The sequence below is a fragment of the Python bivittatus genome, unplaced genomic scaffold, assembly GCF_059951505.1.
Source record: "Python bivittatus isolate LINGU-HERP-01145 unplaced genomic scaffold, Pbiv_v1 ctg000020_np1212, whole genome shotgun sequence".
Taxonomy (NCBI): Eukaryota; Metazoa; Chordata; class Lepidosauria; order Squamata; family Pythonidae; genus Python; species Python bivittatus.
The window spans coordinates 75,881,512-75,906,596 of NW_028277030.1; the positions used below are offsets into that span (position 1 = coordinate 75,881,512).

General features: G+C 36.6%; 1 protein-coding gene across 4 annotated transcripts in view; it reads left to right on the plus strand.

Moving 5' to 3' along the window:
* STXBP5 (syntaxin binding protein 5) overlaps window positions 1–25,085 on the plus strand; it is a 121,545-nt gene that overhangs the window by 40,695 nt on the left and 55,765 nt on the right. For 3 of the 4 annotated variants that reach the window (XM_088141807.1, XM_088141810.1, XM_088141812.1), the window contains exons 5-8: window positions 1,401–1,535; window positions 3,340–3,403; window positions 12,515–12,598; window positions 24,407–24,530. In XM_088141807.1, the coding sequence (XP_087997933.1) occupies window positions 1,401–1,535; window positions 3,340–3,403; window positions 12,515–12,598; window positions 24,407–24,530 (407 nt within the window). Of the gene's footprint in view, window positions 1–1,400; window positions 1,536–3,339; window positions 3,404–12,514; window positions 12,599–17,032; window positions 17,151–24,406; window positions 24,531–25,085 lie in introns of those variants that run through there. The other variant, XM_088141815.1, reaches the window with a different exon arrangement.

A 25,085-nucleotide genomic window follows, 5' to 3' on the forward strand; every position in this document is an offset into this window, starting at 1 on the left:
CCCCTCATGAGGTAAACATAATCAGTTTTGTAACATTTGAACAGTTAATGTCAGCAAATGAAAAACTTAGCTACTTATATTTGACAAACTAATAATGCATTAGATTTGCTTTTTGATTTGACCTTTAATGTTTGAGATTTCACAACAAAGCTATTTTAGGCATCAAGTTTATTTGTTTAGTTGTTATCCATTATGCTGAGTTTTACAAATCATGATAAAGGTTTCTCTTAAGTAGCTTTGACAGTTTTATCAGAGGAGACATATGGCCTACAAATACCAAAGGAAATCCTTTGAAAACATCTGCAGATTGCCTCTCAAGTGACCTTGCTTTACTGTTAATACATTTTCATAATTATGCAGATCACATTTAGATTCAATAGTTCCATAATGTTTACTTTGATTAGAGCTGTATCACAGCACTCCAGTTTTACTATTTTATTAGCCACAGACATGCCAATAAATATCAAACTAAAATAAAGCTTAGATTAATCTAATGAGCAATACTTAACTTTTGTTTACTATTAAGAATTTCAGTTATTGAAATATCTCTTGTCATTACTGCATTTCCCACGTACAGTTTGTCTCTTTTAATGCTTATATTCCCAAAACATTATAACCTAACAGAAAAATTATTGAAATTATTCATTTAAAATAATAATTTTTTAAATTATTAAAATAATTAACTATAACATGACAACAGAATTAGTAGGAAATTAGAAATTCTGAAAGATTTGGGCACTGGAGTCCCTAATTTGAACTTTGTATTTTATGGATCAAATCATTGACTTAAAAATGCAAATTTCATAAACAAGTATTCTATGGAAGAAATGCTATTCAATTTTTATATTTGAATATAGTAAAAGTAAATACTTTTCTTAGCAAGTTGCTTGCCTTTTTCCCTATTGGATTTTATTTTAGTGAGCAGAACATTTTAGTAATCAATTTTTAAATCTGAGATGTACCAATTTGTCCCAGACGTTTGGGACAATTTTGAAGAAAAAGTCATACAGTATTGGATTTTCTAAAGTGTTTCGTGGATATATTTATATTATTTGATCATAGAAAACTTCAACATATTTCCACAGTTAAAGTCACAGAAGTCTGGTTAATTATGAATACTTCCTAACTAAGAAATGAATTATGTTCTATTTTATGTGTATTTGTTTAATAGATGCACATGTTTAGAAAATAACTTTGCAGATGGAGTTGGGAAATGATTTCAGTTGTGGTTAGCTTCCCTTTGGAAAAAGCGGTTTGGATAATGTTGAATTAACTGCAGGTGTATTTGATAATTTTGTGTGCATTTATTTAATTTATTTTGAAACCATAACCCTAACATTCATTCCATTGCACTGATTTTAAGATTTAGAATTTATTATTTTTAATATGTTCTCTTTCAGGATAACATTTTGCCATCTGCCTTTCCAGAGTAAATGGCTGTATGTGGGCACCGAAAGAGGAAATATACACATTGTCAATGTGGAGTCCTTCACTCTCTCAGGCTATGTCATCATGTGGAATAAAGCCATTGAACTGTGAGTATAACATAGGTGAAAAAAATGAAATGTGATTTATTGGGACTCTGTTTTTTAAAATATATAAATCAATTAATTATAGATACTTTTAATTTTTCCTGTTGCTTTGATACTCTGACCACTGCTCTCCACTAGATATACATATTGCATAAAATAATAAATTTGTCCCAAGAAAATATTGCTGCTAAAACAAGGACCTTTCTAACATTATTCTAAGTGTATATATGCACAGAATTGTATTCTATTCCTTTACTCACTTAGACTTTATCAGAGGCCCATGAATATAAAGTGTTCCCTTCCAGTAGTCCCAGTAGCATTCTGTTAAACCTATAAAGAAGGTCAGTGAATGTTGTTGAGTGAGATAGGTAATAGGAAAGTGGGCTGACAGGAAAGGAGGAATTTTGAAGAATATGGAGATCCATGTTCTGCATCATGCCTCTGCCCAATTTTCCAGTGGGTTTACCTAACTTACCCACCTCACCCACATAGCAGGAATGAAGGAAAGTATCTGGTAATAATGTTAGTAAATATTGAAGAAATAGTTACATTTATTGAATAAGTGGGTGTTCAATAATCTTTTTTTCAGGTTATGTCATTTTTTTAAAATTAATGAGTGCTATTCTTAATGCTATATACAGTGGTGTTTAAAAGTTTGTGAGCCCTTTTGACTTTCCAATATTTCTGCCACACACAAATATGTAGTTTTGGATCATTTTCCTCAATAAATAAATGAACAAGTAGTAATGGTTTTAATTCATTTGTTTAATTGGATTTTCTTTATCTAGTTTTAGGACTGGTGTGGAGAACAAATCACATTTTAGGTCATATTTATGCAGAAATACTGAAAATTCAAACAGGTTCACCAACTTTTAAGCACCACTGTAATTCCATTTCATTTAAGCTTTTAATTTTATTTATTTAAAAAAGGTATAAATCACACTTTCATTCAGGACACTGGACCTGAAGGCAGTACACATAAAATTGACAATCTGTAATTCAGGTAAATAATGTAAGGATTGACCAGATGAAAGGACTTAAAATATTCAACCAAATGAAAATATAATAGCTGAAAATGCTTGGGCAGATTAAAAAAAGTAATACTTGGAGCAATAGAGTGTGATTACCCAATATTTTTTTGGTGTACAACCCAGAGAAGGCCATATCTTTTAAACGTGGAGGTTGCACTTTACACATAGAACATGATAATGGGCCTCTTCTAATATTCCCAGTGCACTGGTATAAAAAGAGGTGCTCCCTCAAATATTTGGTCCCCAGCTCATTTTAGAGTATGTGTAGGCAATCAGCAGCATGCTGTTCCCAAAACTTTTCCAAGAAGAGGTAGAGACAAAAATTCCAGACTCAGGTTGTTACTTTTTATTTTGTCTTGTTCTTGGTGGAGTTTGAAGAATGTAAAGGGAAAAGGGAGGATAAAACCTCTAAACCTTCCAAATCAGCCAGAACTGGGATGATTTTTCCTATTTGGGAATTGTAAAGAGCAAAACAGGTACTTCTGCCAAGATTAAGGCACCAGTTTAACTCCTTAAAATACTTTAAATTTCAATTCTGCCCACACCCACTGTGGCCTCTAGCAGAGTAGAAATAATTGTGCCTCATCACCATCGCAAGATGGAAAAGGTTGCCTGCTCCTCCTTTAGGGCTTTAAGGTATAGCTAGCACCTTGACTTGGGCTTATTAACAGAAAGACAGTCTGCTTATTAATGATATCGCAGTTTATACTGTAAATGTTGTAACTGTTCTATACATCTGTATTTTTGTTTCTTAAAAATATTGTTTAAATTTTTAGGTCATCCAAGTCTCATCCTGGACCTGTTGTCCATATTAGTGACAATCCAATGGATGAAGGCAAGGTATGTTTAAAAAAAAATGTAAACCAAACTTGAATTATATTGAAGAGGGTTGTGTTTTAGCACTAAAATATGACAAATGCTTTGTTGGATGGCCTAGGAATTGCTTTTCACATATCAAGCATCAGAATAATGTAGTTTTTGCAATTATATCCCCAATGGCTATTTGCAAGCATGACTATTGAATATTCATAACTGTACTTTTGACATATTATGCTTCTAAAACATAAATGGAACCTCTAGTAAATGCTCAAATATTTACTTTAGCATGAGTTTGTATTAACACAAGCAATTACCAAAACATTTGGTTGCTTTTTAAAACACTACATTATTACTTTAATATAAAAAAAGGAAAAAGACAAAAACACAGCAAAAACACAAGAAAACAAAAACAAAATTAATGCATATGTCATGGGTTTAACCCACTATTGTCCAAATTTGGTTAAACCCATGACATACGCATTAGTGCCCCCTAACTGTTATCTACTTTGAGTATAATGAAGTTGACTGCTAACCTTTATAATATTCTCTGATTTTTCAGAGGAAAAACTGTTGTTGAACTGTTTGATTAATTATGTGCCATCAGTTGTTATTGACTCTTAGTGACCACATAATTTTCTCCATGAGTTGCTGAATTAGTCTCTTCTTAAGAGTATCTTTAAGACCCTTAACCACTGGTTGAAAATATAGGGTTTTTCAGTTCTCTGTTTCAAAGGTTGTAGATAACTAATACCCACCTTAACAATATTCTTTAAATGTCTACTAAAAACACTATTTAGAATGCTCCAAAACACAGTTCAATAGTAATAGTAATTCAGAAGTTTCTGATGCTGCTAAGGTATCTTAACCAAATTGTGAAATCAGCATGTTTTAATTAAATATACTCCCGTTCTGTGTGTTAGACAATCCAGACTCCTCTTAAAATAATGAATGCCAATGATAAGGCTGAAAGCCCGGAAAATTAAAATCCCTTTCATCATATAATAGCTTAATTGGGATAAATAAAATCTAGGAGTTTATCCTTCCCATTAAAAATATTTTTAAGAATTTATCAGTTTGGTTGATAATACTTTGAAGGTACAACGTGGGAGTCCTTCTAAGCAGACATATCAGCTAGGAAGTAATATTCATTTTGACAGCATTGGTCTTTCCTCATAAACCCATTGGGATTTTTACTATTTATGTCAATACTACTTGGAGGTAAAATGTTGCTATATTCATATTAAATTGCTGTCTTTCAGAAGGGGAGGTGATACTTGTTTTCTCTGTCTTTTTAGCTTTTGACCAATAATTTAAACAAAGAGAATTTCCTGCTTACTAATTAAGTAACAAAGCAGTCAAAAGATGAGTTCCCTTGAGCTGGGAGAAAACTGGGATAGCAAATTCAGTTTGTAGATATCAGCCAAAAGTCCAACATAAATTTTTGGTTATGGTTGGTATTTGTAGGTAGTTTATGTATTTGTAGGTAGTTTATGTATTTTATATGGAAGATTGGTACTTATTTTTCTACTTTATTTATTCATTCATTCAATTTGTATGCAATGTTATCAGTTGAAATGGAATATATTGCAGGATAGTTTTGTAAGCAGGACAAGCCTTGAATATTAGAAAATCTTCTCTGATACCTGATTTTAGGATTAGAAATTGATCTTGTATGTATTTATGACCAGTTCACACAATGCCTTTAAACAAGCAAGAACATCAGATTGAGAACATCACATTCCAAAATGATATTGGTTCGTCTGATATCTCTCATTGAAGCAGAGATATAGTATTTTTTGTGCTCTTCATAAGTAGTTTTTGTTTGTTTTCAATCTTGGGGTTTTTTTAATGACACTTTGGTTAATCTAATATTCTTACAATCATTAAAAGCTATTTTATTCCTGAAATCCTGTTAGATATGGGGAAGGGGAGAAACTGTATTAGACCAATCCGTATGTATGTATGTATGTATGTATGTATGTATGTATGTATGTATGTATGTATCTATCTATCTATCTATCTATCTATCTATCTATCTATCTATCTCAATAAAAAATGTAATCCATACTAAGTTCTATCAATAGAAATATTAGAGCTTATTTAGCAAAAACCCATTTTATCTAAAACTAAAAGTCTTTAAAGAAGGTACTGTTCTTTGGTCATATGTAATAACAGCCTTTGCACCTAATCAGCAAAGGTTTCTCCCTCCTCAGTCAAATGGAGATAAACCAGGGACAGAGCAAGACCATCCATTGGGGAACTGCTAACTAGACCATCTTCAGATATTGTAGCCTGATGAAATGCTTGCTGTAGGTGGGATGGAAAAGCCCAGGGAGCACTGTTATGAGATGAGCAGAGGGAAATGCACCCTTCTATTATATTTGAATTTTTTAAAAAAATCAATATAAATTGTTGCATTTGTAAATCTTTTTCCTTGTCATGTTTGTTTGTTTATTTACATTCAGGGTATATTTTTATAGTGGATTTCATTCAAGTATGCAATCATTTAGCCGCAGACTGCATTGGTACATGTAAAGAGATAGTGTGCTTGGTGATGTTTCCTTATCTTAAGTGGTTCTTAAATCTTCCAACATTTGCTCACTTTGGTAGTAAGTGAGTAATTTAGCACTATATTATACATTTTGAGCCAGATACAAGGTAAGAAATTGCAGGTTGGTTTACATTCTACAAGAAGAAAAGGAGACAAGCCATTTTAGAATCTGAATGCAGAAAACTGCAGAAGAATAATTTATTTTCCCAAATCAGTTTCTAGCACTTTTCAGCTCATCTTCTCTTTGGGGCAAAAATCAATTATATATGCAATATAATTCAGTTCTGTACATGGGTTTGATATGTGTCTGTGTGTGTCTGTGTCTATCTCTATCTCTCTATATATCTTCCACATGAACTGAAAAGACAGTTATACAATCTGTGCTGAATTTCAGTTCTTTCCCCCCATAGATTATGGCAGAAAGAGAAAATGTTACCATAGGTTACAAAAGAGGCTAAATGACTGTGGGGGGTGGGGGGGGGAGGCATATAATACAGTCCTGACTTTTTTTTTTAAATGCTGAGAGGATAATGATTTAGTCCACAACTTAGAAACTGACTTGGAAAAAACTCCTCTTACCAATAAGATCACTGTGTTATGGGGAGATGGATTAGATCCTAAAAAAAAAAGAAGGAAGGAAGATAGAACAGACACTCTGGCATATTTTCTACTGAATCACTGTTATGTGGGGAGTTTCTTGAGTCATATGGTATATTCTTAAAACAGTCTTCAAAACCTGAAGGCCATTTTTGCATTCTCAATTAAATTCAAGGAATTCTAGAAGAAAGATTAGCATATTTTCTAGCATACCACCCACTCTTAAACCAATCCAGAAGGATATCATGATTGTCAGGCCCAGCCCAAGAATGACAACGAGGCAGTCCAGTCCCGTATGGTTCCTTTATTAGCTTGCATCTAATAGACAGAATCTTGCCAGACTAAACCTATGCTAAAGCAACTAGTGGATATACCCCGTGAAACTCTAGAGAGGGGCTAGTCTCAGCTTCTTCATCTTTTCACAGTCCTGCTGCAGGCTGAGGAAGCGCTTGCCCTGTAACCTCTCCTGGAATGCTCCCCCTCCCTCCTGATAACCTTGATCCTCCATTCCAGTATCCTCCTCGCACATGCCTTTCATTACAGATTGATGGTATCAGAAGCCACTAAGAGATCAATAAGGGCTAGGATTGATGGATTATTTCCATACCAGTCCCACCAGAGATTATCTAAAAGTGTATTCAGTGCTGTCTCAGTACTGTATTCTGGTCTGAAAGCCAATTGAAAGGACTCAGGATAATCCATTTATCCAGGGCCATCTATAGGCTCTTTTCAACAGTCTTCCTCCAGATTGGGAAGTTTGAAGGCCAGACAAAAATTGTCCAGGGAGGGTTTCTTGAGAAGACAGTGGACCACAGCCTATTTAAGAACTGGAGATATCACTCCCTCCTTCAAGGAAGCATTTACCACCACTTGAATCCGGCTACATATTGTCTGTTGGGAGGCCTTAACCAACCAGAAGGGTGGCCACACTTATGGGATTGAGGACTGGTCCACTTTTGAAGCTAAGTTTAGCTTCTTATGGGTTCAATTCTCAAGTACTGTAAGAGACAGAGTTTAGTTAATCTAACATTTGACAGATAAAGCACCAATAAACAATCAAATGATGTGTCAGCCCCAAGATGTAGAAAAGACCAGGAAACAGACCCAATGAAGGCTTAAAACTACTTCTATTAAAATGGACTGTTTTAACAGAATCTTGCAAGTCTGATTCTTATACTCCTGTGAATAGGGTGAGGTGGGAGTGTCTTTCTGAGACGTTTACTCATTCCTTCTCCTTGTTTTGGATTCAAGCCATGTTTAGCTCCTCTTTGCTTTGTTAATGGATCTCCTCTCTCCATCAGGATCTCCTCTTTACTCTCTACTTGATGATAAATTTAATGAATATAGCATCAGTTTCAGTCCATAAAAATGGAATATGTGGAACTGGACACCCAGTAATGCTTTTTGTGGAGGACCATTTCGTATTAATCAACCAATTACATTATAAGTCTTTTTTCCTTTACACTTGTAAAACTTCATGTAATCTCTTCATCCTCTTGACATGTGGCAGCCATTAGGTTATTATGTGGACTGGACAACTTTTCCATTGGTTACCTTGATTAGTTGCTTCTCAGAACTGAAAATGAGTCAGTATCATTACAATAGTTTTCCCAGTGAGTCAAAGAGACCATTAAACTGTCCTATGAATTCTGTCAGAATAAAAAGATATTCCACAGGATACTGTTGCTTCTGAGGCATAAATTACTCTTGGGCCAGATTAGATGCTTCCTTTGGATGGGCTGCACTATTTTCTCCAGATACATAATTTGCTTTCTTGGATTAGTGAGCTTGTATAGTGAGATGGACGGCTTGTTTATGTATGTATGTATGTATGTATGTATATGCTGCCCATCTCCCCCAGAGGGTGACTGATAAATAAACAAACAAGTATCATGATGAGGAAGAATAGGTTGTTTTGTTTTTTGTTTAGTCGTTAAGTCGTGTCCGACTCTTCGTGACCCCATGAACCATATTGCGCCAGGCCTTCCTGTCCTTCACTGCCTCCCTGAGTTTGCTCAGTTTCATGCTCATTTCTTCAGTGATGCTATCTAACCATCTCATCCTCTGCCGTCCTCTTCTCCTTTTGCCTTCAATCTTTCCCAGCATCAGGGTCTTCTCCAAAGAGTTCTCTCTTCGCATTAGGTGACCAAAGTATCTGAGCTTGAGCTTCATTATCGATCCTTCCAATGAGCAATCAGGGTTGATTTCCTTTAAGATTGACTGGTTTGACCTCCTAGCAGTCCAGGGGACTCTCAAGAGTCTTCTCCAGCACCACAGTTCAAAGGCATCAATTCTTCGGCGCTCGGCCTTTTTTATGGTCCAGCTCTCACAGCCATACATTACTACTGGAAAAACCATAGCTTTGACTATGCGGATCTTTGTCGGCAAGGTGACATCTCTGCTTTTTAATATGCTATCTAGGCTTGCCATAGCTTTCCTCCCAAGGAGCAAGCATCTTTTAATTTCATGGCTGCAGTCTTCGTCTGCGGTGATCTTGGAGCCCAAATAAATGAAGTCTGTTACTGCTTCCATTTCTACCCCTTCTATTTGCCAGGAATTGATGGGTCCAGATGCCATGATCTTAGTTTTTTTAATGTTGAGTTTCAAGCCAGCTTTTGCACTCTCCTCTTTCACCCTCATCAAGAGGCTCTTTAGTTCTTCTTCACTTTCTGCCATTAGGGTGGTATCGTCTGCATATCTGAGGTTGTTGATGTTTCTCCCTGCAATCTTAATTCCGGCTTGTGATTCTTCCAGCCTGGCATTTCTCATGATGTACTCTGCATATAGGTTAAAAAAGCAGGGTGACAGTATACAGCCTTGTCGTACACCTTTCCCTATTTTGAACCAATCGGTTGTTCCATGACCGGTTCTAACTGTTGCTTCTTGGCCCGCATACAGATTTCTCAGGAGACAGGTAAGGTGGTCTGGTACTCCCATCTCTTTAAGAATTTGCCACAGTTTCTTGTGATCCACACAATCAAAGGCTTTTGCATAGTCAATGAAGCAGAAGTAGATATTTTTCTGGAACTCTCGTGCTTTCTCCATGATCCAGCGAATGTTGGCAATTTGATCTCTAGTTCCTCTGCCTCTTCGAAACCCAGCTTGTACATCCGGTAGTTCTCGGTTCATGTATTGGTGAAGCCTAGCTTGTAGGATTTTGAGCATAACCTTGCTAGCATGTGAAATGAGTGCAATTGTGCGATAGTTTGAGCATTCTTTGGCGTTGCCCTTCTTTGGAATTGGAACATAAACTGACCTTTTCCAATCCCGTGGCCACTGTTGCGTTTTCCAAACTTGCTGGCATATTGAGTGCAGCACTTTAACACCATCATCTTTTAGTATTTTAAATAACTCAGCTGGAATACTGTCATCTCCACTAGCTTTGTTGTTAGCAATGCTTCCTAAGGCCCACTTGACTTCACTCTCTAGGATGTCTGGCTCAAGGTCAGTGATCACACCAGCGTGGACATCAGGGACATTAAGATCTTTCTTGTATAGTTCTTCTGTGTATTCTTGCCACCTCTTCTTAATCTCTTCTGCTTCTGTTAGGTCCCTGCCTTTTTGTCCTTTATCATGCCCATCTTTGCACTAAACGTTCCTTTCATATCTCCAATTTTCTTGTAGAGATCTCTAGTCTTCCCCATTCTATTGTTTTCCTCAATTTCTTTGCATTGTTCATTTAAGAAGGCCTTCTTATCTCTCCTTGCTATTCTCTGGAAATCTGCATTCAGTTGCTTATATTTTTCCCTTTCACCCTTGCTTTTCGCATTCCTTCTTTCCACAGCTATTTGTAAAGCCTCATCAGACAGCCATTTTGCTTTCTTGCATTTCTTTTTCTTTGGGATGGTTTTAGTTGCTGCCTCCTGTACAATGTTACGGACCTCTGTCCATAGTTCTTCAGGCACTCTGTCTACCAAATCTAATCCTCTAAATCTATTCATCACCTTCACTGTGTACTCACAAGGAATATGATCTAAGTCATACCTGAGTGGTCTAGTGGTTTTCCCTACATCCTTCAATTTAAGCCTAAATTTTGCAGTAAGAAGCTCATGATCTGAGCCACAGTCAGCTCCTGGTCTTGTTTTTGCTGTCTGTATAGAGCTTCTCCATCTTTGGCTGCAAAGTATATAATCAATCTGGTTTCGGTATTGACCATCTGGTGATGTCCATGTGTAGAGTCGTCTCTTGTGTTGTTGGAAAAGAGTGTTTGCTATGACTAGCTTGTTCTCTTGACAGAACTCTATTAGCCTTTGCCCTGCTTCATTTTGTACTCCAAGGCCAAACTTGCCTGTTATTCCGATTACTCCTTGACTTCCTACTTTAGCATTCCAATCCCCTATGATGAAAAGGACATCTTTTTTTGGTGCTAGTTCTAGAAGGTGTTGTAGGTCTTCATAGAAGCGGTCAACTTCAGCTTCTTCGGCATCAGTGGTTGGGGCATAGACTTGGATGACTGTGATATTGAATGGTTTGCCTTGGATACGCACTGAGATCATTCTGTCGTTTTTGAGGTTGTACCCCATTACTGCCTTTCCCACTCTCTATTGACTATGAGTGCAACTCCATTTCTTCTAAGGGTTTCTTGCCCACAGTAGTAGATATAATGGTCACCCGAATTAAATTCACCCATTCCCGTCCATTTCAGTTCGCTGATTCCCAAGATGTCGATGTTCAATCTTGTCATCTCATGTTTGACCACATCCAGCTTGCCTTGGTTCATAGATCTTACATTCCAGGTACCTATACAATATTGTTCTTTACAGCATCGGACCTTCTTTTCGCTTCCAGATACATCCACAGCTGAACATCCTTTCGGCTTTGGCCCAGCCACTTCACTCTTTCTGGAGCTACTTGGAATTGCCCTCCGCTCTTCCCCAGTAGCATATTGGACACCTTCCAACCTGAGGGGCTCATCTTCCGGCGTCATATCTTTTAGCTTTTTAACATTGTCCATGGGGTTTTCTTGGCAAGGATACTGGAGTGGGTTGCCATTTCCTTCTCCAGTGCACCACATTTTGTCAGAACTCTCTGTCATGACCTGTCCGTCTTGGGTGGCCCTGCACGGTATAGCTCATGGCTTCACTGAGTTACGCAAGCCCCTTCGCCACGACAAGGCAGTGATCCATGAAGGGGAAGAATAGGTTACTTACCCGTAACTATAGTTTTTTACATAGTTACTTATGTTTCTTTGCAGGTGTCTGTCAGGGCAGTTTTCAAACTTCTGTGGTTGCTATGGCAGTTTCCAGGATTCAGTGTATGGGGGCGGGGGGGAACCATGCTGCACATGTCCATTAAGAAAGTTATCACCTGTGAAGGTGCATAATGCATATTTATTTATTTAAATAATCTGTAAGGCCACCCATATCTCAAAAGTGACTTTGAGTGGCATACAAAGCTTAAAACCACAATAACAATCGTTACTAAATGCCAAGGCCATAAACACAGCCCAACTCATAAAGAATAATATAACCACATTTAACCAGCAGAGCCTGCCTAACCAGATAGCCTAAACACCTGGGAGAACAACCAGAATTGGGGCCATCCTAATCTCTGGGGCAATGCTGTTCCATAGGGGAGGTACCACTACAGAAAAGGCACAACTCTGGGATCCAGCAAGATAACACCGTTTAGTGGAAGGGGCATATGTATGATTAGATAGGTGACCACTCAGAAAAGCACAGATAAGCAGCCTGTTCTTTCTAAGCCCATTTACAAGCTTCCTAGCATATCATGAGCTTGTATAGGATATTTATATCTTTTTGCATCAGAAAATTCAATCATCTGGATGTCCCAAATAATGAGATTAATATATCAAAATGATATTTCAGTCATCATTTGTCTATAATACTTACTGAAATATTATTTACCTTTCAAGCAGATGTACTTATCGTAGACAATTGTACTGTAACATGGTGAGCCATAGAATTGCATTAAATATTATGTACTATGAATGACTTATTAATATAACTTGTAATTTATTACAGCTGTTGATTGGTTTTGAATCAGGAACAGTGGCATTATGGGATCTCAAATCCAAGAAGGCGGAATACAGATACACACATGATGAGGTAAAAAAAAGAAAACATAAGTCTGGCATGTTTTGAGTCATACTGTAATTTTGTTGATTATATTGGAACTTTATAGAAGAATTATTACTTAGTTTACTCATCATTGTTGCTTATATTTGTGGAAGAAATATATATGAGATAGATACATTCATCATGGTAAAGTGGGATTGAAAAGATTCAATTTATTAAATGACATAGGAATTTAGAAGTTACTCAAATGGCTTAAGTATTGTGGTAACTAAAATTATATTTCATATAGAAAGGTCAGAGTAGACTACTACATCTATGTTTTAACTACCCCAGAATAGCAGGGGTGGGCTCCCTCATACGGCCCCAATCCATAATTTGTAGTTCCCAGCACCGTTTCTTGCCCCCCAAGTGGGTGGGTCAAAACTATAAGACCTATTTTTTTTCTGGTATGTAGAATTTTGTGGAGAGCATTAATAAGGAAAGTGGATGTCTTAAAACTTGCAGAAGTTATCTTAGAATCTCTAACTGTAATCTTTGAAAGGTGGCAGAAAATTGGAAAATAATAAAAATCCCAGCTTTTAAAGGAAGGAGGAAGGAGGATCTAAGAATTTATGGACCGATTAGTTTAACATGTGTACAGGCAAGGAACTAGTTACTAAACCAGAATGATAAGTGAGTTTTTAAAAAATCAGCATTGCTTTGTCAGATAATCTTCTCTTTTACGACAGAGAAACTAGTTGAGTAGAGCAAAGGAATGATGTGGATGTAGTATACATTGATCTCAGTAAAGCATTTGACAAGGAGACTCATAATATCCTTGTGGACAAGATAGAGAAATGTGGACTAGATGTATTGCAATTTGGGAGATTAGCAGCTGGTTGAACAACCACATTCAAAGTATCCTCATAAGTGGTTCTGATCATTGTGGGGGGAAATATTGAGTGGAGACCCCTGAAGCTTTCATTCTCATTCCAATGCTGTTCAACATCTTTATAAATAACCTAGATGATGGAATACTTATCATGTTTGCAGATGATACCAAATTAGGAGGATTAACAAAATAATTCCAATTGACCTTGAAAGGCTTGAACATTGGTCCAAATCCAACAGAAGACATTCACCTGTGACAAATGTAAGGTCCTCCCTCTGGGTAGGGGAAATCAAATGCATGAGTATAGGATTGAGACCTGGCTTGTGGTAGTGCATATGACAAGAATCTAGAAATACTGGTGTAGCACTAGCTATACCCACTTCTCATTTAGCGGCCAAGTTCTGTTTCAGTAACCAGGTTGTTAAGTGAAATGGCTGCTAAGTGAATACATGACTCAGAGAGGGAGAGAGAGATGCTGTGAAGATCACTGGCTGCTGCCATCTCAGTCAGATAAAGTTCTCTCATACAACTACACCAGCGTTACTCTGGTGTGCATTATTGTCAGGCTCACAAAATTTGGTCATAAATGCATGCATTGGTTGAAAAATAATTTTTTTTATTACCATGGTATTTGCAAATGGTCACTAACTGAGGAGTGGGTGTACATGTAAGCAACCTGTGTGATACAACAGCTAAAAAAAGCCAATTGCATCTAGATCAAGAGATGGTAGTACAGCATACACTGTTGATTAAACCACATTTGGAGTCCTTTATTCCATTCTGGGGAGTACATTTTAAAAGGATACAGAGACCCTGCATTGAGTTCAAAGGACAAGTAACAGAATGATGAGGGCTCTGGAGATCAAGCCTTATGAGGAGTGGTAAAGGAGCCAAGCATTATTTAGCTTACGAATAGATTAAGAGGAAATATAAAAGCAGGCAAATACCTAAAGGTTGTCACATGGTAGAAGGGTGTACTGTTTTCTGTTGAAACTGAGAGGACGAGATTAATGTGTGAAAATTAAAGGAGATTCAGGCTAAATATTAGGAAGGATTTCTTAATGACAAGAGCTATCAAAGTTTGCCTAAAACAGTGCCTGACTGCCTCTCATTTGATGTTTTCAAACCAACTGAATGGCCCTGTTAGAAATGGTTTAGTGAATTCTTGTACTAAGTAGAAGGCTCCACAACATGACCTTCCAACTCATACTTCCTATGACTTCACAATATGTTGTGGAGTATGTTTGCTATTAGTATATTACATTCTTCTTAGTTCAGCAGAGGAGTAATAAGAGTTGAGTAAGAAGGTATTGACATTTAATTAAATGTTAGATACAATCTGTTTCTGTTGGATTCTGACATTATTAGACAAAACTAGTTAAACCACAAGTTCCCTCAATTCAGAAAGTTTTCATCAATAGCAATTTAATTCCTCTGTGGTTTCTCATCAGACGTGTATAATAGTTTTCCAGTTTAAAACATTTGCTTTATTGCTATAACAATAGAGTTTCACATCACCTACTTCAAATAAGCTTTAAATATTTTTCAGCTGTGGCATATTCCAGAATGTAGAATCTCAGGACTAACTTGATAGAATACATGTCCCCTAAAGCAGGGTCAACCACTCTCGGTGGCTTATTCTCATATGGTCTATAGGATTGTTGCCTAAAATATTTTTAGCATCATTGTTTATGCTTCAGTGACAGTATGGATGTAGAAATTAAGGGTTTTTAATCTTTAAGACATTAATTGAAATTATATGGAATATAGCATTGTAGTTCTTTTAACTTATGTGTGCATGTGTGTGTGGTATGTCTATATAAACGTAAAACTGTGATTAGATCCAAATTTTGCATTCTGCATATGGAACTCAGTTCCTTAACTGATGGATTCCCCAAGCCTTTCTTTTGTTGTATTAGTTCAATTAGTAATATTTAATTGAACTAATAGTACTATAGTTATATTTTGTTATCTCATTAACTTGTTTGATAATTTCAGAGTGGATTTTGTATGCATATAATTAGATTGTCCAGCTCTTTTTTTTTCCTTTCTTAGTATTTTTTTAAAAATTCAAGTAAGTTAAATTAGGTAGGTTGACATCTACTGGACACAAAGTATTTAATGCAGTGATGGCAGAAATTCTGTTCTATAATTTGAATAGCAGATATACTATGGATGGTGTTAGGGAGGTCACAGAAGTTGGTTTGATAATCTTATAAAAATATCTATTTTTTCAGTGATATGCAAGTCTGCTTTCGGAACTATAACCCATTAAATATAGGATTCTGTGGCCTTCACCCTGGTATTATGTGGAAGGCTACTTGTAATGGAACTTAAACCTGAGTCTGGATAGTGAAGAGCTCAATTGGCTGTAGATGATGATTTTCCTGTCATCGGGAACTTGTGAGGAAGGAAGGGAGGTACACCGTATTTATGACCCTTTTCTTTATGAAACAAAAGTTGTCATTTTTATAATAATTAACTGAATATGTCATAATATCTTAGAACTTTTTCTAAGGCACATTCAAGACCAACTGCAGTATTTATTTAAAATATTTTAGGGTATATATTTATTTAAAATATTTTAAGATATAAACTCTTCCCAGTGTTGATCATAGGATGAAATTTTACCAATAATTAATTTCAATATTCATTAAAAGTGGTGATCATAAAAAACGGACATTTTACCCCAAAATATTAAAAAACAATTCCATTACATAAGAAAAAGGCAATAGAAAACAGTATGAGTCTTGAGGGCTTCCTTGAAGGCTGTAGTGATGGGGCTTGGTCAACTTCAATTAGTAAAGTACTCTAGAGTGCCTGCAGCCATGGAGGAAAAAGAGAACCCACTCCCCGTTCAGCAACCAGCCTGGTTTGTTTCAGAAGAGGGCAGGTGAGAAGGTATAAACAATCTGGTAAGGTTAAGGTAGTCTTTCAGGTAACTTGGCAGCAAATCATTTAATCCTTTAAAAGTTGGAACCCAATTTAAAATGTTGGTTTTAACTAAACTGGCAATTAATACAGGGGTCACAACTTGGCGTCACATAAACTAATAATCCAACTCAGCAGTAATCTCCACTTTTGGTTGCAGCAGGCATAGATGACAGAGTAAAAAAACACTTCTGGCTGCTGCCATCTTCTCCTATCCAGTCCTTCAAAAACATGGCTGCCCCAAAGTGGTCCCCCCAAATGTCAATTTCTCTGTATTATCCAGAGTGTTGATTTCCCTCTCTGAGTCACCTTTGTGTTTCTTGAAGTCAGTATATTTGTACCAGTATGTATATATAGTGTATGTAAACATATACATGGAACTGTACTGTACTCTTTTCTATTAAAAGAAAAGTCGTTACTCTTAACATTTCCATAAGAACAGTTACACTCCCACTTGGAGCCATATTAAATCCCTCCTAACTACTAAGATGGTAAATTGTTCTCCTCTTGTTTAATCAGCATGATATTTAAACAGAAATACCAATTTCTGGTATTTCATAGTAGATGCTGCCTTGGTAACCATGAGTACTCCAAAACAAGGAGCATATTGGCTATTTTAAGGGAGCATTCTGTAAAAGAGAGAAAATATTTTCCTTTTTTAGGACATCATATGGCGGGTCTTCAGTCCATTCAGGAGGCAGAAGCCTATTTGTGATGTGTGATGTCACTAATGTGGCCCTCTGCTGTACCCCAAGACTGGAATTTGCCCTACATCCAAAGGTTAGTGAGTGTAATTAGGTTAGGTATTTGTAGCTTTATTAGAAAGGAATGTACTACACATATTCAATTTCCTTAGAAATCTTATCAATTCCTATGATTAAAGAAACTTAAGAATGGTCAGGAAATCCTTGAATTTAAAATATTAGTCTGTGCAATGTAAGTTGGAAGTACTTACCTTTAAGCTTGCTACTTGCATTGTATATATTAACATATATTCTAAAGAAATCAAAAATAGCATTGCTTGTAGTATTCCTTATGCAACTAGTGAAACATTAAATCTTACACTCCAACTGTAATAATAGTTCAAATAGAACAGATTAGAGTGATTTTTCTTCATTTTAAAATACCAGCTTTTTACTAAGAAATAGAAATGCAGAATATACTTTAGAATAAATTATCACTGTTACTCCCCAAACAGTTGAATATCAATAATCATTTTATTTAAAAAATGACACTGGGATAGAAGCTAAATGTATGTTTTCAAGATTCCAGTTATCCCTATTTTCAAGTGTAGTGTTTTTTAAAACATTCTTTCTGATTAGTGACCAAACTAAGATCTGCTTCCACAATGTCAGAGCCTACTGATAGTATCTACAATTCAAAAACAGAGTTTATGGATTTTAAAAGCAGTTGCTTTCCATATTCTTACAGTGTTCTACTACTCAGTTCTAGTTTCTCTGAAGAGACTTGTACTCCAGGATTGTGTTGGCTATATTAGATTGTTATATTCTTTGAGATTCACTTTTTAATATTTATTTTTAGATTATTATTTATTTATAGTAGGAGTCAGTAAGAAATTGTTTCAAACTATTTTGCATATTCTTGATTTGATTCTACCTATGTAATCCATTCCTTTCATAAACAAAGTTTGGAGAAGCAGAGTAGAATCTCTGCTTTGTCATTGCTGTAGCAGATCTGCATCTTTCTCAAAGTCACCAGAGACAATCACACCTGATACTTCTAAAGTAAATAATAATTTCTCATAGACTTCTTTCCAAAGGTTTGGTACAAATGTCATGACATACAGGTAAAACTCGAAAAATAAGAATATCGTGCAAATGTTCATTTATGTCAGTATGGCAACTCAAAAGGTGAAACCAATATATGAGATAGACGCATTACATGCAAAGCGAGATATGTCAAGCCTTACTTTGGTATAATTGTGATGATTATGGCGTACAGCTTATGAAAACCCCAAATTCACAATCTCAGAAAATTAGAATATTACATGACATCAATAACACAAGGATTGGAAATAGAACAATATCGGACCTCTGCAAAGTATAAGCATGCATATGTACTCAGTACTTGGTTTGGGCCCCTTTTGCAGCAATGACTGCCGCAATGCGGCGTGGCATGGATGCTATCAGCCTGTGGCACTGCTGAGGTGTTATGGAAGACCAGGATGCTTCAATAGCGGCCTTCAGCTCCGCTGCATTGTTCGGTCTCATGTCCCTCATCTTTCTCTTGGCAATGCCCCATAGATTCTCTATGGGGTTCAGGTCAGGCGAGTTTGCTGACCAGTCAAGCACAGTAATCCCATGGTCATTGAACCAGGTTTTGGTACTTTTGGCAGTGTGGGCAGGTGCCAGGTCCTGCTGGAAAATGAAGTCAGCATCCCCATAAAGCTCGTCTGCGGAAGGAAGCATGAAGTGCTCCAAAATCTCCTGGTAGATGGCTGCGTTGACCCTGGACTTAATGAAGCACAGTGGACCAACACCAGCAGATGACATGGCTCCCCAAATCAACACAGTCTGTGGAAACTTCACACTGGACTTCAAGCATCGTGCATTGTGTGCCTCTCCATTCTTCCTCCAGACTCTGGGTCCTTGGTTCCCAAATGAGATGCAAAAGTTGCTCTCATCAGAAAAGAGGACTTTGGACCACTGGGCAACAGACCAGTTCTTTTTTTCTGTAGCCCAGGTAAGACGCTTCTGACGTCGTTTGTTGTTCAGGAGCAGCTTGACAAGAGGAATACAACATTTGAAGCCCATGTCCAGGATCCGTCTGTGTGTGATGCACTAACTCCAGCCTCAGTCCACTCCTTGTGAAAGTCCCCAACACTTTTGAATGGCCTTTTCCTGACAATCCTCTCCAGGCTGCCGTCATCCCTGCTGCCGTCATCCGTGCACCTTTTTCTACCACACTTTTCCCTTCCACATAACCTTCTATTGATGTGCTTTGATACAGCACTTTGGGAACATCCAACTTCTTTTGCAATTACCTTTTGGGGCTTTCCCTCCTTGTGGAGGGTGTCAGTGATGGTTTTCTGCACAACTGTCAGGTCAGCAGTCTTTCCCATGCTTGTGATTCCTACTGAACCAGCCTGAGAGACCATTTAAAGGCTCAGGAACCCTTTGCAGGTGTTATGGATTCATTAGCTGATTAGAGTGGGACACTTTGAGCCTAGAATATTGAACCTTTTCACACTATTCTAATTTTCTGAGATTGTGAATTTGGGGTTTTCATAAGCTGTATGCCATAATCATCACAATTATATCAAAGTAAGGCTTGACATATCTCGCTTTGCATGTAATGCGTCTATCTCATATATTGGTTTCACCTTTTGAGTTGCCATACTGACATAAATGAACATTTGCACAATATTCTAATTTTTCGAGTTTCACCTGTACTATGCTTTTCATATCAGTTCTCAGTTCTTTCCCTTTTCAAATCTAAGTCCCAGTTTGAGGACAGCATATGGTGGGTGAATTGTTTTCTTCTACCTCAGCTGGCTCTTGAGTGCTGCAATATCTACTGAAGTCTGTACTATGTAGGTGGTAGGGAAGGAGAGTAACATGCCCTAATGTAAGCATTTTGCCCAGATGGCGTGCTGCATATAATGACACATCATTGCAGCTAAAAAGCAGAAGAAAATCATTGCAGAAGAAAAGAGTATCAACAAAATTTTGCAACTATGTAGTAAACAGCAGCTAGTTAATGGGATTCTGTTACAAGCCTTTCTACATAACACCTGCTTTTTTTATTCTACTTATAAATTACCTTCTTCCTCATAGACTCAACAAAGGATAGGTTGAATTTTCTCCTAAGTTGCAAAATGAGAATTATGCTTTTGTAGTTAGAACAGGAATGAGGTAGGCTTTGTTTGTTTCTCTAGGAATGGACATGTTATATTCTCTGTTGTAACTGTGGAACTGTTAACTTGGAACCATAAGGCATGCTTAGCTGTAATCTGTAGCAGTTCTTGGATTTCACAAAATAAATTTAGAATGTCAAATGGTAGAAACTCCCCTAAGTAAGTGTGTGTGTGTGTGTGTGTGTTGTTTCACTATTGCAGAAGAAAATAAAATGTTCTGTTGGAAAGGTTGCTTCTCTTTGTTCTTTTGTGAAAGAAGTACTTAATGCAGAGGCAAGAGAGACTGTTTTAACTATTGCTGGGTGCTGCTAAATTACTTTCATTTCTCTTTTTTTTGCCCTGACTAGTGTTTTGATAATTTTATCTCTTTTATCATGCAAGTGTGTGGAGTCTGGTATTAAAGCTTTCTGATACAATGTTTTGAGAACCAAAAGTAATATAGGAAAGGTATAGTAGATAATTTTAGGTTGAGTCTATTAATCACATAAATGTCAATGAAAATAAAAATAATTTAATAATGAAGTCATCTAGAAAAGTATCATGATCCACAGGCACTGGTGCTATCTTAAATGAGGTGGAATAAGTAAAAGGAACAAACAAAACTCTTATTAATTAACAGAAGATTATCCTTGATAATTTGGGGGAAGGGGTATTTATGATATGCAGAGTATTGTATAGTAGCATACAATATAGGTATTTTGAATAAACAAGCGTATTTTGGCCTAAGATGTGTGATTGATCTATTTTCACCTTTAGCGACTTAGATAATAGGTTTTATATATCATAGTAGTAGTTTGGGGGTTGTATAGTTATGAAATGTACTAGTAGGTTACAAAATCTGAGATTGAGAATTCCTGAGTGAGAAAGACCACTTTGTGGATAGGGTTTCCTGAGAAGATAGTCTGGTCATAAATACCATAGCCAAATGTAGTCCTTCAGGAATATTGGCTGTTAAAGCCTGTTCCAGTTAAATTAGATGCACATCAAAAAATATTCTAAAGATGATTGTACTGTGTAAAGAATCTATGGCATTAGAAAAAAGGTGTCTTTTAAAAACTCTATATTTTTTTAGAACTTAATGGCATAGTTACAGATTTTTGAAGAAGACTGAAACCCTTGAGGTACTTCTCTCCTGACTTTTAGCAATATCAGTGTTTTTAGCTGTTCACAAACTGTAGCTTGTTCCATAGACATTATTTTAAGAATTCTGTTGCATTATTTGATTCCAGCTGCTAATAAAAATTGCTACCTTTTTGTCCTGTTAAACATTGGTAAAGCTCTACATCTTGACTTCAGTGTAAGTCTAGCAGAAAATAAGTTACATATATTATGTTAATATTTTAATGCAATCATCTTAATATGTTTAAAAAGTATTTGTTCAGAACTTTGTTAAAAGTGTTATTCAGCTGCAGATTTTTTTCTACAATAATTCTCAGTATAATATGTATCAGGTTGCTTTTTACTATATATAATCAGTAGCCTATTTTCCAAGTATCTATGAATCAATAGAGTTTTATTTTACATATATACAGTGCATTCGGAAAGTATTCAGACCCCCCTTCACTTTTTTCAATTTTGTTATGTTGCAGCCTGATACTACAATCGTTCAAATTCATTTTTTTTCTCATTAATCTACACTCAGTACCTCATAATGACAAAGTGAAAACAGAATTTTAGAAATGTCTGTAAATTTATTAAAAAGGAAAAACTGAAATGTCACATTGCATAAGTATTCAGACCCTTTACTCAGTACTTTGTTGAAGCACCTTTGCAGCAATTACAGCCCCGAGTCTTTTTTGGTATGATGCGACAAGCTTTGCATACCTGGATTGGGGGATTTTCTGCCATTCTTTGCAAATCCTCTGAAGCTCAATCAGGTTGGATGGGGACCGTCGGCGGACAGCCATTTTCAGGTCTCTCCAGAGATGTTCAATAGGGTTCAAGTCAGGGCTCTGGCTGGACCACTCTAGGACATTCACAGAGTTGTCCCTAAGGCATTCCTGTGTTGTCGTGGCTGTGTGCTTAGGATTGTCGTCATGCTGGAAGGTGAACTTTCGGCCCAGTCTGAGGTCCTGAGTGCTGTGGAGCAGGTTTTAACTGAGGATATCTCTGTACTTTGCTCCCTTCAGCTTTCCCTCAACCCTGACCAGTCTCCCAGTCCCTGCTGCTGAAAAACACCTCCACAGCATGATGCTGCCACCACCATGCTTCACTGTTGGGATGGTATTGGGCAGGTGATGAGCAGTGCCTGATTTCCTCCAGCCATAACATTTAGAATTGAGGCCAAACAATTCAATCTTGGTTTCATCAGACCAGAGAATCTTGTTCCTCACAGTCTGAGAGTCCTTCAGGTGTTTTTTTGCAAACTCCAAGTGGGCTTTCATGTGTTTTGCACTGAGGAGAGGCTTCCATCCAGCCACTCTGCCATAAAGCACAGATCGGTGGAGGGCTGCAGTGATGGTTGTCCTTCTGGAACGTTGTCCCATCTCCATACAGGATCTCTGTTGCTCAGTCAGAGTGACCATCGGGTTCTTGGTCACCTTTCTTACTATGGCTCTTCTCCCCCGATTGCTCAGTTTGGTAGGCAGCCAGCTCTTGGAAGAGTCCTGGTTGTGCCAAACTTCTGCCATTTGAGAATTATGGAGGCCGCTGTGCTCTTGGGAACCTTCAGTGCAGCAGAACTTTTTTTGTAGCCTTCCCCAGATCTGTGCCTTGCAATAATCCTGTCTCTGAGGTCTGCAGGCAGTTCCTTTGACCTCATGGCTTTTGCTCTCAGTATGCATTGTCAGCTGTGAGGCCTTCTATAGAGAGGTGTGTGCCTTTCCAAATCATGTCCAATCAATTTAATTTACCACAGGTGGACTCCAATCAAGGTGTAGAAACAGCTCAGCAACTATCAAGAGAAATGGGAGGCACCTGAGCTAAATTTCAAGTGTGGTTGCAAAGGGTCTGAATACTTATGCCAATGTGATACTTCAGTTTTTCCTTTTTAATAAATTTATAGACATTTCTAAAATTCTGTTTTCACTTTGTCATTATGGGGTACTGAGTGTAGATTAATGAGAAGAAAAATGAATTTGAACGATTGTAGTATCAGGCTGCAACATAACAAAATTGAAAAAAGTGAAGGGGGTCTGAATACTTTCCAAATGCTAGCTAGCTAGCTAAATAAATAAATATTAAAAAAAAATGCCATTACTTTTTTCTGATGAAGCTTTTTATGACTTTGATAAACTAAGTGCTTCACAGATAATTGCATAATGCAGTTATAACTGATATGTCAAATCTCTTGAATTCATGATATAAGAAAGATTTTAAAAGTTGCTTTTCAAGATGGAAGTAAGTCTGCATATAATGGTCTTAACAACTAACTTAAAACATCATTCAGGAGCTAAGGGGGGGGGAGGGCAGAGTATTTTGCTGCAAAAGTAACATTATACCAGGCCAACATAACTTTGTGATGATCTACAAGTATAAAACTGAGGTTGTAATATTTCACTGTATCCAATACAAAAGGCACAGAATATGCTGTAGTCTAACAGGCTAGGATAAATAACCATTTGTAAAGAAATATTGGTATACTTTTCTAATTTCCATCAGTGCACAATATTTGCATTAGAACAGTTTAAACAAATAACTGAAATGACATTAAACGATATAACTGATGTAGCTGAATAGCTGTATAAATAATGCATGTGTCCTTCATGTGAGGACACATTTTCTTGAGAATTACCTTTGTATTAAAATATTGTTTTATGCCAAATTTAACTACGCGGAGGTATTTAAACATGTTATATATATGCATACATATTATATTCAATTTAATGTTAGTTTCCTCCATGCTATTTTAGATATTATAGGAGGAGAGCTATGTTAGTCTGTGGTGGCAAAAAATCAGGATTCTGGTAGCACCTTTTCTGATTAACAGATTTTATTAAAAGACATACGCGGTTATGAGCTGCACTCACTTCATCAGATTCATCTAATGAAGTGAGCTGCAGCCCACAAAAGCTTGTACCTTTAAAAACAAAAACGGTAGTCAGAAAAAATGCTACCAGAATCCTGTGGCTTTTTTGCCATGCTGTTTTAGTAACTGAAATAGCATTTAATTAATTTTATAATTCTTAATATTTTAAATTATTATTATTATTTTGCTCAGGCAATTCATTCTGTAGCTTGGCATCACGAAGGAAAGCAATTCATTTGTAGCCATTCAGATGGCACCCTAACCATATGGAATGTAAGGAACCCTACTAAGCCATTGCAGACAATCACTCCCCATGGTAAGTTCAAAATGTATGTGTTTTGTATTTAATACATTGCTACATTAAACTTTATGTTGCATTCCTATACATACCTGGGAGTAAGTCCTATTGAATTTGCTCCCAGAATATGCCTAAATGTGCCTAGTCTATCACAGAATATCTGTATATTATTATACCTACAAAAAGATTTTCCAGTGTCATGTAATCAGATAACATACATTAATGTAAATAATAATAATAACAACAACCATTTGCATCTGGCCAGTCTTGCATTGTGTTTTGTATTGTTAAACCTAATTTAATTTTTTAAAAATTAAAAGCAAATATGATTCAGAATTAGGCTGTAGGTCATTACTACATACAAAAATGTTACAATATTTCAGTGCATTTAAAGACCAATACTAATTTTAATTTGGTCCCATTGTATAAAACTCTTATTTAAGTATAGTGTTAGTGTGAAGAAAAAAAATTCTTTATCCTTTGCCATTTTCAAAGTACATGTTATATAAAATTCTATTGAATTCAGTTTGTGCCGAGTACTAAAAGTTATTCCAGATAAATGCTCATTCCTTA